An 18,041-nucleotide genomic window follows, 5' to 3' on the forward strand; every position below is an offset into this window, starting at 1 on the left:
TCTCCCAACTCTGGTGAGGAGGCTTTAAGGGCTTGGGGAGCTAGTGGGGTCGACACTGTCTTGGGTCTTGGCTGTGCCACTTGCCTGGTGAAGTTCTTTACTATTTAGTTCTGCTTTGAAATTTCATGCTCACCTTCCTTCACTCTTGACCTGAGTCTGCTGGTCCTGGTTCTGAATCCAGGGTTCCATGGGTTTGAGATTTTAGTTCCATCCTCTTAGGAGCTGCCCTTTCTTAGACTTTGGGGTGTTTCACAGGACAGTAAAACATCTTACACAGCTGGTAGGAATGTAGAGTTACACTTTTTAAAAAAATACCTAATGGTAAGAGAAGAGCTGAGCCCCATTGTGGTTTGGGCATTTTAAAGGGAAGGGGGACTTGAGCCTAGAGTCAGAAGGAAAAGATGCAAAAGACTGGTTACTGTGAGACTAGGTCCGCTGTGCTTGTACGCTGGGATTCCTCCAAGGCACATGCAGTTCTTGCATGCAGTCTAAGAGATGGAGACCTTGCAGGCCCTTGAGAGATTCTTCTGCATTGCATGAGATGCATACATACAGCTGGGCCTGGTGGAGCACACCTGTGATCCCTGCACTCTGGGAGGCTGAGGCAGGAGGATCACAAGTTGAAGTCCAACCTAGGGAACTTAGCAACTTATTGAGACCGTGTTCAAAATTTAAAAAGTAAAAAAGGCTGTGGATGTAGCTCAGTATGAAGGCTCTGGGCTCAGTCCCCAGTATGAGAGTGGAATGGTGTGGGAAGGTAATACAAATATGGTTTTAAGCCCTGTTTTGTAAAGCTCTAGCAGACAGTTTGTGTGAACATTTTTTCTTCTTTTACCATTAATATCATGGAGTACATTTGTTTTTAAGTATCGAACCATCCTTGGATCCTGAACAAACCCCATCTATCGTTTGTATATTACTAAATTCTATTTGCTAACATTTCTTTGAAGGACTTTAACTTCTGTCTTCCTAAAGCATATTAATTTCTAGTTTTCTCTTTTTGTACTACTTTGTGTTGTTTTGGCTTCACAAACTAACTGTTTCCTTCTGTGGGTCCTGTAAGGGATTGTGCAGAGCTGGTGTTTGTTCTTTAAATGTACAGTAGAATTCTCTAGTGAGGCTACTGCGGCTGCCAGATGCCTTTTGGAGGAGATTTTAAGTTACTAATTCAACTTTTGGACTAGTTACAGGGCTATTCAAATTCTCTTTCATTCAAGAGAAGTTGTAATCAGTCATTTGAGTGTTCAAGGAATCAGTTAATTTCATTCAAACTGTTAAATCTTGTCAGTAAATTGTTCATGGCATTACCTTACTTTCCTTTGTTGTTTGCACGGTATCTCATTTCTGGTTTTTTTGCCCCCAGTACCGGGGATCAAACTCAGGACCTTGTGCTTGTGAGGCAGGTGCGGTGCCACTGAGCTAAATCTCCAGCCCCATTATCTAATTTCTGAGTTGGTTGTGATTTGTTTCTTCTCTCTTTTGTCTTTATTAGTTTTGCTACAAGGTTTATATTCTCTTCAGAGAATCAACTTCTTCTTTCATTGATTTCATTCTTTATTATTTCAGTATTAATATCTGCTCTTTCTTTTGTTACTCCCTTCTTTCTGTGTATGTTAGGCTTCTTTGCCTTTTTTATAGTTTCTTAAGATGAGAACTAAAATTGCTGACTTTTCCTGTCTTTTAAGATACCATATAATGCTACAAATGTTCCCTCAACCCTGCTCTAGCTACGTCCAAGTTTTTGGATGCATTTTATTTTCATTCTTGTTTTGTCAGTTGTTTTTCTTTTCAGATTTCCTTTTTGGCCCAGGGATTATTTAGTAGTTTTTTCTTTTTGTTGCCTGGTGTTTGGAGATTTTCTGTTGTCTTTCTGCTATTGATTTCTGGTTTGTTTCTGTTATGGTCAAAGAACAAACTGATTACAATATTTTTAGACTTGTTAAGGTTTGTTTTCTGGACTTAGTATCCATCTTGGTAAATGCCTTTTGTGTGCTGACAAAGAAAGTGTGTTTGGCTATATCTGGGGGAGTGTCCAGTAAATGTCTAATTCTTTCTGTTTGTTTAGTGTTGAGTTTTTTTGGTACCCTTGGTGATTATCTGTATAATCTTGTCAATTGTTGAAAGAGGAAGGTCGACGTCTCCCAGCTGTAACCCTGGTTTTTTTTTATGTCTTCTTGTAGTTCTACTAGTTTTTATTTCACATATTAAGCAACTGTGTTGGTTCATACACATTTAAGAGTTCAGCATCTTCTGGTAGATTTGATCTTTTTTCCATTATGTAATACTCCTCTTTGTCCCTAGTAATTTTCTTTGCCTTGGAGCATACTTTAGCTGGCAGTGATATGGCCATTTCTGCTTTCTTTTGATTAATGTCTACATGTTCCATCGTTTCCCATCATTTTGCTTTCAGTGTATCAATATTACTAGATTTGAAGTGAGTTTCTTAGAGACAACACATGATTGAGTTATGCTTTTTAAATTTGTTCTGACAATCTATTTTGAAGTCCATGTTATCTGTAGTGTTGTGGAGTATCTATCTCTTTGTATAGAATTTGTTGTGGTTCTTCTGAATTTTACATTACACACACATATCAGTCTACCGGTATCAACATCTTACTATTTGAGTGAAATATAAAACCTTTTTTTTTTTTGGTATCAGGGATCGAACTCAGGTCCTTGCGGTTGCGAGGCAGGCGGCAGAACCACTGAGCTAAATCTCTGGCCCTGAGTGAAATATAAAACCTTTATCTCTCTGTCTCTTTACTTTCCCTCACTTCTAATGTCTTAAATATTTCCTACATGGATATTGAAATCCATATGGGATAGCATAGTTTTCTTCAACCACCAAGTGTAATTTATAAGAACTTGAGAAGAAAAATTTGTTTATTGTATTTATTCATTTTTTCTCTTTTTATTGTTCTTTCTCCTGATGGCCCAAATTTCCTTTGGAATCTTCCCCATCTGTTTGAAGAATTTCTTTTAACAGCTCTTTTAGTCATTTTGATGGCAACCAGTCTTCTTAGTTTTCCGTCAGCTGGCATTTTTGGTTTCTTCTTCTTCAGGGTTATTTTTGCTAGATTAAAACAAATTTCTGAATTGATATTTTTCTTCTTTCAAAACTTCTGGCTTCCCTGGTATCTGATGAAAAACCCTCTACAGTTTGTTTTTCTTCTATAGTTAAAGTGTTGTTTCCTCTTTCATTGCTTTTAAAATTAAATTTTTTTTCAGTTTTCAGAAGTTTGACTTTTTGTCCTGGCCTGGATTTCTTTAACTTGGATTTCTTTGTTTTAATTCTTTCGTAGGTATGCTCATTTTCCTGAATCCATAGGTTTATGTCCTTTACATATTTGGAGAAATTTCAACCATTGTCTCTTGAAAAACTTTTCCAGCCCCACCTTCTTTCTCATCTCTTGTTGGGATTCTGAGGACATAAATATTAGACCTTTTGTTACAGGTTCATTGATTCTGTCTTCTGCTCTGGAATCCATTGAGTTTTATTATTTTAGCTACTGTATTTTAAAATATTTCCATTTGGTTATTCTTTTATTTAGCTTTCTACTTATTACATATATTAGGTGTGTTTGTAATTGCTGTTAGAAGCATGTTTATGATGGCTGCTTTAAAACTTTTGTCAGATAATGATAATTCCAACACATACATCGTCTTGACATTTGATTGTCTTTTCCATTCAAGGTGGGATTTTTCTGGTTTCTTTGTATGACCAGTGACTTTTGGCTATATCTTGGTCATTTGGTTGCTCTGCTGTGGGTCTGTATCTATTACTGTATATCTTACTGTATATCATACCAGGATACTGTATATCATACCAATGGGGACAGGATGGGAGGTTGTTGTCTGATTTCTTCCAGGTGTAGATAGAAGTCCAGGTTCAGGAGTGCCTGTGACTTTCAAGAGAAGGCAGGGGTTTAGGCGGAGTCACCTCTTCGCTGCTTCCAACAGCTGATCACTGACATGCACTATGATAGTGGGGGCTTATCGCAGCATCTGCAGTCCTTGCTCTCTGCTAAGCTTCCTCTGACGTTGCCCAGGCATACATGGGAGAAGCACCTTGTTCCCACCAGGTCAGAATGAAGGTCCAGGCTTCCTTGTAGTCTGCACCCCACCACAGCCGGGGGCAGGAGTGGGCAGGCGTCAGACCTCGTGACGGCCAGGTGCACTCAATACTTGCTGGCCAGGGGGGGATGAGGCCAATTTCTTTTCATGGTTTTGGGTGGTCATTTACCTGGAACACAAAGACTGTCGTCCTGGTACTTCGCAGAGTATTCAGTGTTCGGTGCATTAATAGCCTCTTCACCTTTGTCTACTTTCCTTTCTCGTTGTCTTCTGAAATCAGACATGTTCCATCTTCCTTGCTAGTTTTGGTACCCACTCACCTTCTTGCTTCTTACTCATTCACTCATTCATATATCAATAAATATTTACTGCCCCAAGTTTGCTATTTTATGTCATTAGTGACCTGCTAATCATTAAATCCTTTTATCATTCTTCTCTTTTTCTGTAGCAGGAAACTTCCACCTATTCATACATCTCTCTTATCTGTCATATCATACTTTCCTGATTCTCATAAAGTTGATGTGCAGAAATAAGAACATGCCATAAACTAGAATATTGAAAATTCCCAAATTTTTGCATTTCTTTCTTTATCCATTTCAAAAATTTTAAATACCTTCGATTCAAGATACTGTGTGGTGTAAAACCTAAGATGACCTATCTATCTAAAATTATTAATTTGAAACGAGTTCTCATTAACTCACTGAGTTGCCCACACAGGGATTACGGGCATGCGGTGTGTTATGGTTTGTGTTTAGATGTCCCTCAAAGCCTCATATGGATGAGGCTGCTGGGGTTAAGGGCGAGTGATTACTAAACCACTACACCTGAGCGATTAGTTTGGCCCTGCAGAATCCTGGTAGTCTGAATAAGTTAAAAAAGGCAGTAAGATTCTGTTGACCTCCCCCTTGTTACCTTTGCTGCCTTGTGTGCGCCATGTTGTTTCTGCTCTGCCATGCCTGTCTGTCATCCCTGCCTTGGAGTCAGCTGATTATGGACTGAAACTTCTGCAAACTGTAAGCCAAATAAACCTCTTCCTCTCAAACTTTGGATGTCGGGTATTTTGTCTCAGCAGCGAGAGAAAAGTAACTGGCACACGGCACCACATCCATCTTCCCAAAATGAATCCTAAAAAAAAGGAAATTGTAGGAGATTATAAGCAGTGGTTATATACTTACGTTTAGATGATCTTTACAGACCCTACATAACATTTGCAACATGAAATATCCTCTGGAGATTCCGTTATAATCCTTTTCACCCCCAGAATACGCCCTGGTCATTTACAGTGCAGGGATCTTGCCATTACCTGTGCCATGCCACATGCAAATCATTCCTTAATTACTATAGTGGAATATTTTGGAAAATTATTATTTTAATAGTGCTCTAGAAGAGTTCTGTCCTTGAGATGTGATACTTAGCCTCTAGATGAAGGAGTTTCTGCTCTTGGTAAGCGGAACACTCCTTAGTGGAAAGGAAAGAGGAAGGCAGTAGGAAGCCCAGTGAGCGCTTCTGGCTGAACAGCCGAGAGCCAGAGCAGGTTCTTGCTCAGAGGGCCATGGCAGCAGGGCTGAGCTGGTGAGGCAGGCGGAAGTGACCTGTGCTGTGGGGAGGCAGCAGGGACAAAGAGGTGCAGTCAGCTTGCTGCTTCTGGATGCTCAGCTAGCAGCTCAGGTGTAACTTTGGCTTTGGCAGCCTGGAAATGAATTAGACCATGATGAGCCCGGCAACTTTGATGATTTTAGTTGTGCAACATTGAGATCCCTTCCATGTACCAGTGATGGCCTAACATGGTGGTCACAGCCTGTGGAGCCTGGGAATAGCTGAAATGTACAGCTTGCTGAGTTTGTAGAGCATTGTTTGAAAATTTAATTATTGATTTTTCAAGACAGGCTTTATGTTTGAGAATTGCCTTGCCTTATGAAGAAATTAGGAATACTAGACAGAATAGAGTTCCTTTATAACCTGGATTTGCCCTGTTATTAATATCTGGCATTGTTAATGATAGATGTGCTACAATCATTGAACTGATACTGGTATATGAATTTTATTTTTGTTTTTGTACTGGGGATCGAACTCTGGACCTTGTGCTTGTGAGGCAGGCAGCGGAACCACTGAGCTAAATCATTATGTTAATTTTAATTAAAGTCCATACATAGTTTATATAGATTTCCTTAGATTCCAATCAAGACAACACATTATATTTAGTTGTTTCTTCAGTTGTTTCTTGGCTGTGGCAGTTTTTCGGACTTTCTGTATTTTTGATGACCTTGACAGTTTTGAGGAGTCCTCATGAATTAATTGTAGGATTCGCACTGTCTTGGTTACTTTCCTCATTGCCAAGACAAAATACCCAGTGCCTACAATGCAAAGGAAGAGAGGTTTATGTGGCACACAGTTTCAGTCCATGGTTGGCTGCCTCCAAGGAGAAACAGCGTGGTGGAAAGGCCCAGGTAGATAGTTTCTCACCCCGTGGTAGCCAGGAAGCAGTGGGAGAGGAAGAGCTGAAGACACACTTGCCCTTCCAGGGCGCAGCCCGGTGACCCAGCTCCAGTAGGTCCGGCACATTCATCCACTGATGAGTATAGCACCCCATAGCCCAGTCGCCTTCCAGACCAGAGATTGGGGGGCCAGTGTAGATCTAAGTCCTACCACCTATTATTGAAATTTGTCTCATTTTTTTATTAGTCCATGTTGGCAGTACATAAAGGTTAATTTTCTTTCCCCTAAGACTTGGCTGTGTATTTTTAGGAGAAAGATGGCAAAGGCCAGGTGCCCTTTCTTCCCCAATCACGAAGGGACCTGGACACTCTCTCTGTGGGGTGAGCACTGATGCTACTTTCACTGGCTCACAGAGGCACTGGGAAATCACTCCCACCCACCCTTCATGCTGGACCCAGAGGAGGAAGTCACTGTGTGCAGCCCATGTCCTGATGGCAGAGCATCTACAGAAGTTGTCTGGAATTCTCCTGCCCAAGGGGTTTGCCTCTTCTCTATTTGTGAAGTACACTTTGGGTTATAATCCAGTGCTGCTGTATATCTTCCATTGCTCAGATTGTCCCAGCTTTGTCTCTTTGGTTGGTTGTCCTTTGTATGGTTGGCTCCTCCTATATCACCCTGTACCATCAATGCGAGCTTTTGCTTGTTTGTTTGCATTTGTCTTTTCTAGCACTTCCTGACTTTGTGGTACTATGAGATTCTCCAGGCCCCTCTCATATATTTCCTGCCTCAGCCCTAGAATCAGCCATTTCTCTCAGAAGCCTTGGTTCCTAATTTGCACTTTCAGTACAATAGTCAGTAAATTATGTGGCACATTCAACCTTTTATTATAAAATGGGCTTTGTACTAGATGATTTTGACCAACTCTAGGTTAAGAAATGTGTGCTGGGCACATTTCAGGTGGGTGGGGCTGAGCTATGATGTGGAAATGCACTTTTGACTAAATGATGTTTTGACACATGAGAGGTTTATCAGGATGCAGCACCATCATAACACTAGGGGCATCTGTGTCGATGACTTTCACATTTGGGAAAAGTTCAGCCATTATTTCTTCAGATATTCTCTCTGCCCCTTTCTCCTCCTGCTGAGACTCTACCAGTGTATGTGTGTTGACTGATGTCCCACAGGTCCCTTAGCCTCTGTTCATTTTTGTAAAATTTGTTTTTCTTTCTGTTCCTTCAACTAAATAATTTCCATTGTCCTGTCTTTGAGTTCACTATTTATTTCTTCTGCCAACTCACATCTTCCTTTGGATCTAATAAAATGTTAATTTCAGTTATCGTCCTTTTTATTTCCATAATTTCTTTTTGGCTTCTTTGGTTTTCTGTCCTATTAATATTTCTGTCTTGTGCACATGTCCTTTTCTTGACTTTTCCTATATTTAATTTTCATTGTTAGAGCATCTTTTTTTTTTTTTTTTTTTGGTACTGGGGATCGAACTCGGGTCCTTGCGCTTGTGAGGCAGGCGGCGAAACCACTGAGCTAAATCCATGGCCCGTTAGAGCATCTTTAAGACAGTTGTTTTAATGTTTTTGCCTAGTAGACCTGTCCTCACGTCTTTTTCAAGGCCATTTGCTATTATTGACTGATATTTTTTCCTCTGAATAGGCCATACTTTGCTGTTTCTTTGTAATGCCTTGGGAGTTTTTTCCTGTTAGAATCAGAACATTTGCATTTAGTAATGTGATGACTCTGGAAGTCAGATTCTGTCCCTTTCCCAGGGTTTGCTGGGATGTTTTGGCTTTGTTTCTTTACTGAGGGCTGTCTGTTTGCTGAGAAATAGTCCAAGGTGCAAATTTAAGGTCTTGTGAGGTGTTTCCTAAGCATGCAGAGTGACTTTCTAATTTCCCATGTCTTGTGTGGTTACTTTTGAGGGCTGAGTCTTTAGTGTTTATCTCCCAAAGTGGGGGTGGGTAAGATGGGGGAAGGTGCCATCCCTTGAAGTCAGCTGACGGTCACTTCATCTAGAGGGGAAGTGGCTTGCAACCGCGACCAGGGGTGAAAGAAACCCCACCTCTAGCACTTCTCTAGTCAGAAGCGGAGGTCAGCAGAGTGCAGATCTCCAGGGTTTGGAAGAGGGTTCTGCCCCTTGTGGCTCCCACAAGCCTCACAGAGGCAGCTCCAGGGAACCCTTGCTCAGCCTTCAGAGCTGGGAGCTGAGACTGATGGAAGTCAACTGCAGTTTACTGTCCAGCCTTCCCTTGAAAGATCAGACAAATTTTGCCAGTGTAACTCTGCCTGGGTGAAGAAGAGTGTACTGTACAGACTACTCCATTGTTTTCCCAGGGCCCTCTCCTCTTTTTTTTTTTTTTGGTACCTGGGATTGAATTTAGGACCTTGTGCTTGCAAGGCAGCTGGCTGCACCACTGAACTAAATCCCTGGCCCATCTCCTCTGTTTTTAAAGTTTATACTTAGTTGATTTTTGTAGTTGATTAGGCCGCTGTCCACCATCTTGTACCTTCCCTGAGGTCGCACTTACTCTCATTGTATCCCCATGAATGCCGCTTTCTTGCTTCCCTTTGTCTCCAGCACCCCAGTTGTTCTTGCTGGATACAGTTTCCTTCTGACTGAAGTGAATGGTAAAATTAGTGTCTTTTTTCCTTCCAAAGAAATCTTTATTTGACTTTCACTCTGAGTGACAGCTATTCAAAGTAGGAAGGTCTAAATTGAAGTATTTCCTCTTAGTATGTTGAAGATAATATTTTGTTGTTGTCCAGCATGATCTTATTATCTTCTAGCATCTTTCATTACCAATGACATGTTGGTGTCATCCTCAGTTTTGGCATCTGCTGATAAAGTCAACAGTGCAGAGCTCTGACGGAGGTCACTGTGACAACCATTAGACAAGCATTAATTCATTTAATCCTTAAGAAAATCTTAGAGTCAGAAATGCTGTTTTTCTTCATATTCCAAAGGAGGAAACTGAGGCTAAAAGAATATGTCTTTTCCAAGGACAAATAGAGAACATCTAGAATTCATTCCCAAGTGTTTCAGCATACAAAGCCTGCTTTGAATGACATTGGCCTGCCTCTCAAATACTACAGAGGAGTCACACAGCATCGGGACAGGGAGCTTTCCCCGGCTCACCAACACCACTCTCTTGGATGCCAGTATTATTGGTTCTGACAGAGTTGGGCCCCATTTGAGGCCTTGTGGGTCAGGAAGCACTGATCACAGAGGCCATCCTCTTGGGTATACAGCTTTGTCATCATGGTGGAGGGAAGGAAGAGCTGTCACCTCCTGAGCCCTTAGCTCTGGGAGCAAGAAGAGAATTGAGCATCTTCATTGAGGTTGTGTGCAGTGTTCTCTGAAGGAAACCCACCAGGTGTGGTACATGGGTAACTCTCTTTACCTGAGACCTGATTGCACCTACAGTTACTTTTAGAGAAATGACAGAAAAAAGCTGGCATTTTGGTGACATTGCACGGAGGATTTAGCTCTACTCTGATGGAATTGGAGATTAAGTTTTAACTCCAGAAAACTAGTTGCTAGATAAATTTTGTTAAATTGTACTTGGATGTATCTAGAATTTAATCGTTTCATTGTAGTTTTGTCTCTCAAAATGGCTCCAGAGGCAGCTGTTGCCACGTGAATCCTACTTATCACCCTCGACTCGGCAGAGCGCAGCCCTCTGCCCAGCGTCCACCTTTACAGGGGTGCAGGGCTGGCTGTGTGGTCCCTGCCTCCTCGACCCCAAGAACAAGCAGCACAGTTGAGCAGCTGCAGGCGAGAACAGAGTGATAAATATGGGAGATCCAGAAGGTACTGCTGGTTATGGTTTAGATCCGAAATGTCCCCGGTGGGTCTCGTGCCCAGAGGGGCAGCCTGCTCAGGAGGAGCCAGTCACCGGGGCCTGACCTGGGAGGGGACATTCTCGACCTCAGTGCCTCCCTGCCCCCTCTGCCTCCCAGCTGCCATGGTGTGAACAGCTTCCCTCACCCGGCCCTTGCACAATGCCATTCTGCCTTGGAGCTGGTGGATCATGGACTAAAACTGTGAGCCAAAATAAACCCCTCTTCCTCCTCAAGTTGTAGGTGTCAGATATTTTGTCCAGCGATGGGAAGGTGACTAAGACACCACTGTGGCCCTTTTTTCATTTTTCCCAGAATCACTTGTCCCTCAAGCTCCCCCTGAACTTCCTCCTCTGAACTTTCTCCTCTCCTACCCCATTCACGTGCGCTTCTGGGTTATGAGGAGGCCTCTTCCTTCCTTTAGCCAGTACTTCCCCAGAGTTTGATTCGTGGGAATGTCTGTATTTGAGGACTCGTCTGCAAAATAGTAATTGACTAATAACACTTGAAAGCTGTTCTCAATAGTGCAGATAAATATGAGGCTGAGTGTGGTAGTGCAAGCCTGTAATCTCAGCACTCTGGGAGGCTGAGCCAGGAGGATCACAAGTTCAGTCCTAGCCTCGTTGATTTAGCAAGATGGTCTCAAAATAAAAAAATTTTAAAGGCTAGGGATAAAGCTCAGTGTGACGGCCCTGGTTTCAATGCCAGTGTACACACACACACCCAAAAGGGTACAAAATGAAGTATGGTTCTTTTTCAATTAACGTTCCTGTTTTATTTTTGTATTATTCCATTTTGCCCATAATATAAGGACTTTGAAATCTGATTATGTAGCAAATGAGTAATTTTATCCAAAGAAAGAACTGACCTTTGCCTCAGCTTCCAGGAGGTGCTCTAAGCCCTTGGACTTTCCGGTCTGATAAAAGTACCTTTTTTGATCTGGAGGCCTTGGCCCAGATCTGATCGTGCACCAGTTGGGGAACCAGACAGTACTGACACAGGCTTTGAAAGGACCCTCACTAGGCAGTAGGTGAGACAGGTGTCAGTCCACACCGCTGGGTGACTCAGCCCTGGCTGGACTCTCGGGACCCCTGGGCTGAGGTGAGCTTCCCAGCTGGCCAGGCCTCGTCACACTGTCCCTCTGCCCTCGGCTGTGACTCTTCCCAAACTTTCAGATGTGTTGGGTTTTCTATCACCTTCATCTTTTTTTCTTTCTGGTTCCTGGGATTGCAGTGGGTTTTATTTTGGCCCATTCATACATGCAGGTAGTATCCTTTGAAAATCTCTCAGGAAGCACTTTCTGACCTGTCCACCTTGGACAGTACTCTCTTCCTCTCTCTCTCTCTCTCTCTCTCTCTCTCTCTCTCTCTCTCTCTCTCTCTCTCTCTCTCTCTCACACACACACACACACACACACACACACACACACACACACACACAGACAGACAATGTGAGGCTGTTGTCCCGGGGCTCCTTCAGCTCCTCCATGTGGAGACCCCTGGTTTCAGGCACCTCATGATTCTTTTTTATTTCTCCCTCTGCATATGAAGCACACCCACCAGTAGATTTCTAAGAAAAGGGCTCGGAGAGATACAATTCACTGAGACCATAAGTGTCCAAGGGTGTTTTCACTCTCCTCCACCTCGCGCGTGGTTTCTCCTTGTGTAGCATCCCCTTGGAAGCTGTCCTTGAGTGAGGCTGTGGCCACTGTCAGCCTGCAGCACACTTGCTGAGAACCCAGGTGGCCTTTGACGCTTACCCCTGCCCGGTCTCCAGGACCATGCTTTGCTTGAGCAACCTCCTCTCTGTCTCCGCTGCTGGACCCCTCTAACCTGGACACTCATGAACTTCACTTCCTAAAAATTTTCCAGAATTATTTCAATAAATTTTCCTCCCTCTCAGCTTTTTCTCCTTTCCTTCTAGAACTCACAGAAAGAAAGTTTCTAAATTTGGTCTCTTGGATGGTATTGTGTATAATCATTTTTGATCTTTTCTCTCCCATTTTTATCTTTTGTTTTTTACTCTATATTCTAGGAACTCTTCATGAATCCTTCATTTATATTTTAAAAATCAAAGATCTTTTAATTTTTTTAGTTACAGCATTTTTTAATGAATACAGTATTTTCATTCTCTGAGATCATCAGTCATTACTTTAGTTGGGTTTTTTATCATGTTTTCCTGCGCAGGCTCAGTTTGTTTTGTTGCTCTTGTCTCTTTCTCGCTCTTTCATGTCAGAAGTCTTCCTCAGCTGCCTGGTGGGCTTGGGTATCTGAGTTTATAGGTGTGTGTATGTGTGTGTGTGTGTGTGTTTTATTCGGGGTGGAACCCCAGGCCTTTGGCCTTAGCTACATCTGGGTGCTCCTTCCCCTTTTTTTTCAAATTTTGAGACAAGGTATCAATAAGTTGCCTAGGCTGAGCTTAAATTTGTGATCCTCCTGCCTCTGCCCCCCAGGGATTACAAATATGCACCAGCACACCCAGCCTTGGGTTTATATATCTTTTGTAAAACACCCTTGCCATCATTTTAGGGGGAGTTTCAAGAGAAAGCAAAATGCATGTGTTTGTTGAATCCAGCAGTTTTAGTGGAATCTTTGTATATAGCATGTGTGATAATAAGGAGCCTTTGTGCTCATTCCACTGTGCAACAGTCTTCTCTGTGTGAGGGGTGAGATGGCAGTGAGCTGCCGTCAGGCCCAGGCAGTGGGGCTGCAGTGGGGCTGCACAGGGGCTGCAGTGGGGCTGCACAGGCGCATCTGCCCACTGAGGCTGCAGATCTGCACTGCTCAGCGCTGCGCCTCGCTGAGCTTTGAGATCATCTGTGACCTTTTGAGTTATTTGTAATTCGGCATGGACTTAGCTCTTCCCAGACTGTTGGATTTGAAGGGTTCCTGCAGCGGGCTGACCTTGGGTCTCAGGACAGTTAACCTCCAATTAGGATTTGGGTTTCGTTGCTCTATGTGTAGCTGCCTCTCGCCGGTGTGTGTCAGTCATACTCAGTTTTGCCCTTTAGCTTCTGCCTTTTGCATGAAACGGCTTGGCTTTTTCAGAGCTGCTTTATTCTCAGGTTGTCCTGGGAGGGGCCATGCATAGATTCAATCTGGGCTCAGCGTAATCTCAGGGTAACTTAGTGCTATAGACCTACTGCAGCCCCATCCCCAGTTCAGATAGTGGGGTTCCGACCTGTGGTGTGGCTGAACTAAGAGAAGGGATTTCTAGTTACATAAACTTGTAAAGATGAGTCCCTGATCTCCTAGGAGTACTGTTCACATAACAAGAGACCTTCCTGTAAGTCCAGCTCTGTGGGAGGCTGAGACAGGAGGATTGCAAGTTGGAGCTCAGCCTGGGCAGTTTAGTGACTTAGCAAAAGCCTGTCTCAAAATAAAAAAGAAACAGGCTAAGAATGTAGGTCAGAATGAAGGCCTGGTTTTAGTCTCCAGTACCAAAAAAAGAGGGACAGACAGATCCCGGCCAGCATACTCACTTACCCTCTTCCTAGGTACCCAAACTAGCAGAGGCAGGAGAGGAGACGGTCACCTGCAGGTCAGGAAGGGTCTGCTGTGGGAACCCTTTGTTGGACTCACAGCACTTAGAATGGTGAGGAATATGTTCCTGTTGCTGAAGTAGCCGGACGCTGGTGCTTTGCTGTGGCAGCCCGAGCTGACGAGCAGGCCTGTTTTGTGGTACAGCGACCTGGTCTTCCAGGTTGTTTTCGTAGACATCGCCATGGTCAGATTTAAGCTTTAAACTGATGTATCTGGGCAACGATTTCTTCGTGTGGTCCTAACCCAAGCCCTAACCTGGGGTGGGCTGTGCACAGCCTCGCAGCACATGCTCTGTTGTCAGGTCACTGTTTTGAACCTTGGGTGGGGCCTGTCGTTGGCACTCCGTAAATGCTGATAGGAGGAACTATAAAAGGCTTGGCGTGGCCTCTTTGCACTGACATGCGTGTCAGTGCCATGCCTCTCCCTGTCTAGTCAGGAAGTCACCCTCTGTCAGGTGTGCCCTGGGCAGCAGTCCCCATGAGACTATGGAGCCAGGCAGCGGCCTTCTGTCCTGTCTCCCACAATGTCAGGGACCAGTGGGGTCTTCACATCACAGGGTCCTCTAGCTCTGTTCAGAGGTGAGGAGGAAGGGCCTGGTGGCCTGGGGTGCACGAGGTCACCTGGAGCGGGGCAGTGCTGGGAGGTTCCATGCAGAGGCTCTGTCATGTCTTAGAGCTCCAGAAAACCTCCCAGAGCACAGGACGACGCACAAGCTGATCTGAATCACAGAGGGAATAGTGCCTAGAGTTGGCAAGGACACAGCAAGCTGGGCATGGGGGAGCACACCTGTAATCTCAGCGCTCTGGGAGGCTGATGCGGGAGGATCATGCGTTTGACCCAAGCCCGGGCAACTTAGCACCTTTGCAAGATCCTATCTCAAAATTTTAAAAGGTTGGGATGTAGCTCTGTGCAAAGGCCCTGGGCTCAGTCCCCAGCACTGCACAAATAAAAGGAGGGAGGGAGCGATAGCTCATGAGCCTCTGGATACAGGTCTGGTATGCAGACTGTTTCTCTGCAGTGTTTCTGTATTTCTGAGCATACTTTCTCTCTCTCTTGGGGTGGGAGAAGTCCAGACTGGAATCAGAGCAATCATCTGAAGACTTCCTGAGTCCCAGAGTAAGAGCCTGTGTTCAGCAACATCAGCCGCTGGTGGCACAAAGGCTGCTCAGGAAGAGTGTGTGGGTCTGGGTGTTTGGTGGTGTCAGGGCCTGGGAAAGGGGTTACCTTCCGCTGTGCAGTTGTGAGGCTCAGCACCTGGGAGTGACAGCGACTGCTCTTACAGTGGTGGGGACACTCGTGCGGTCAGCGCGGGCAGGAAGATGACGGTGTGGACTTCATACCTCAGCAGAGAGCTTTCACAGCCCTCGGGCACCGCTCCAAGGAATGGGCTCACTAGAAGAAAGGTCTCACTCAACAGTCATAGGTAGGCCAATTAAACTCTCACATTTATTTGGATCTTAGCTGCAGGATAAAAAATCAGGTGCTATTTAAATTCAGCATATTTTAATGTTCTGAATCCAGAAACCTATATGTTTTCAATATTCTTTTTGGCTGGAACAGGGAACTATTGCTTGACTTGGTTCATAGAGTTAACCCGATTTCTTTTTTTCTATTTAAGATAGTGGTACAAGAAATACTTACTTATCCTTTTGTAAGTCAGGTTTCGACCTATTAGTTATACATTTACTCTGGTGAATGCCAAACGGATGCTCTGAATTAAAGCCCTCACAGTTCAGTGCACCTTTCTTGCAGAGCCTGTTCGGTTTTCTTCATTCCAGGTCATTATTGTACAGTGACTTTGGAGAAACAATTTCCTTAAGAGAGTACAAATTGGATTATTTCCCTTTATTGAATTGAAATTCTTAACAAGGGTTTCTACTAATGAGATCTTGTATGGATGTTAGGCTGGAAAGGCTAGTTTTAGTCATTTAGTTAGTGTTTTGGAATTAGAGGTCATTGATTAAAGCTTTACTAATAACTCGTGCAGAGTTCAGTAGTAAAATGGCTTCCACGAGGTGCTGCCAACACAGCCATGTAAACCTGAACCAGGTAAGCAGTGGCAACTCAGGATGTGGAGTTGACCTGAGCCTCACCACACGGTTGCACCACAGAGTCGCGCCCTCTGCAGGGACCCTGCTCAGGAGCCACTGCCCTCCGCTTCCAGGAAGCACTCCTCCTTCGGCAGCTGGGTCTCCAGGGCGGTGAGGCCGCAGCCCCAGGGACAAGAAGCCCTCCCTCCACTCCAGCTCATGTGCTTTTAGGAGGAAACCATACTTGGGATGTGTAAAAGTTTTTAAAATGAGCGAGAAAAACAGGCTCATTTGTGATTTTTTTAAAAATACTGTTTTTTTTAATGGATATTTTTCCTTCTGGCCTGACAACTTTTTTCTTTCCAGTTCAAGATTGGTGGAGAATGGTGGACGTGGATTGATTATAACCGGTTCCAGGAGCTCATCCAGGAATATGAAGATAGCGGAGGAGCCAGAACTTTCTGTGCTGAGGATTACATGGCCCGAACTCCTCATTGGGCATTGTTTGGTGCCAGCGAAAGAGGCTTTGATCCCAAGGACACTAGACACCAGAGGAAGAGTGGATCAAAAAACATCGCTAGATGTTGAGCTTGTCATGCTAAAGGACAAGGATGGCGGATCCAGAAGGTCCTTGGACTCCTGTGACTTCTTGGAACAAATCCTGCCACTGAGGTGTCATGCAGTCAGGACACAAGTCATGTGGCTGGGCTGGGGGACAGCACCCACATGTCGAGTCTGGATTTGGCCCCAATATTTCTTACCAGAACTCAGGCCCCTTCCTGATTTTTTTTTTTGGTACCAGGGATCCAACTGATTATTTCTGAGAGGAACGTCATTTTGTGGGGTAAGAAGACAGTTGTTATTGGAACTTAATGCTTTTGAGTCATATTTTAGTAAGACTTACTATTCATGAATATTGTGTTAGGAATAAACAGCTATGCCTCTGCCTCCTTCTGGGCTCTTGGTTTTTTGTGGAGCAGCCACTTAGCATTGAGTTGTGCCATGCTGAGCTAATGCATCTGCTCCAAGATCAGCACACCATCCTTTCCCGATGCCTTTACACAGTACATCTTGGAAATATTTTGAGTTGTCACAATTTCAAATATTCTTAAATACTGCACCAATTGCATTCAATTTTTGCTTTTTACCAACCATGTATCAAATTGTTTTGGATCTCACACTGTACTGGATCCCCCTGTTCCTGTACAGATTCTATGGGCAGGGTCAGATCAGAAGCCCCATCACAGAGAGATCACCTCGTGAGGACACTGAGTACTCAGCCTCAGCAGCGTGCTCTGGAGTGAGGAGTCTGTGCAGTTTCGAAGGCCTCCGTCCAGCTTTACCACACGGCTGGCTACCATCTTCTTCCACTCCTGTGAGCCTCGCTGCTCCCCACAACCTGTTCTTTAAGGTTCAGATTGTTTCTAGTTAAAAACATCATACTTAATATTTTTATTCAAGTTGTCAAAGTTATTTTAAAATTCTTCCATCCAAAAAATTAAATTAATAAAGGTCTTTCAACAAGACCTCATGTATGAATATTCTTTTTTACATGCTTAAAGATCCCTCCGGTCACGTAGTTCTGAGCCTCGTCAGACCCGCCCTCTCACATACCAGCTGCTTTGTCAGTGCTTCTTTCTGTGTTGAACTAAAATCCACAGATGATGTAATCTGCCTACCCACTTAGTTGAACCCTGGGCGCCATATTTATTTTGAAGTGGAAGAGTCAACATACTTCTTTCTACTGTGACATGGGATGATGAATACAGGAAAAACCACCCTTTTCTTTCTGTGTTTACACCACTCTCATTATTTTATTTCTGACACCAGATGTGGGGAAGTGGAGTCCTACTACTCCCTTCTTGGGTTTACAATTTGCTGCAGGGCTCATAGGACCCAGGACAATAGAACACTTCCTTTGCTGATTTACAAAGAATATTTTAAAGGACGCAAAACAACAGCCAGATGAACAGATACATAGGGCAAGATCTGGAGGGGCCCCAAGTGCAGGAGCTTCTGTCCCTGCAGCTCTTGGGTGCATCCCTCTGTTGACATGGATATGTTCACCATCCCAGAATCCCTCTGATCCTGTAGTATAGGAGTGTCCATC

General features: G+C 43.9%; 1 protein-coding gene across 4 annotated transcripts in view; it reads left to right on the forward strand.

The window, feature by feature from the left end:
- The window catches only part of LOC101713541 (S-adenosyl-L-methionine-dependent tRNA 4-demethylwyosine synthase TYW1), a 195,536-nt gene extending 178,658 nt beyond the window's left edge, over positions 1 to 16,878 (forward strand). For 3 of the 4 annotated variants that reach the window (XM_087195739.1, XM_087195742.1, XM_087195744.1), the window contains one exon: positions 16,298 to 16,878. In XM_087195739.1, the coding sequence (XP_087051865.1) occupies positions 16,298 to 16,519 (222 nt within the window). In that variant the 3' untranslated portion in view covers positions 16,520 to 16,878. Of the gene's footprint in view, positions 1 to 15,183; positions 15,325 to 16,297 lie in introns of all 4 variants that reach the window. The other variant, XM_087195741.1, reaches the window with a different exon arrangement.
- Positions 16,879 to 18,041: the final 1,163 nt, after the last annotated feature.

This window comes from Heterocephalus glaber, unplaced genomic scaffold (assembly GCF_053883595.1).
Source record: "Heterocephalus glaber isolate CG9 unplaced genomic scaffold, H.glaber_assembly_v1.0 deba00001610, whole genome shotgun sequence".
Lineage (NCBI taxonomy): Eukaryota > Metazoa > Chordata > Mammalia > Rodentia > Bathyergidae > Heterocephalus > Heterocephalus glaber.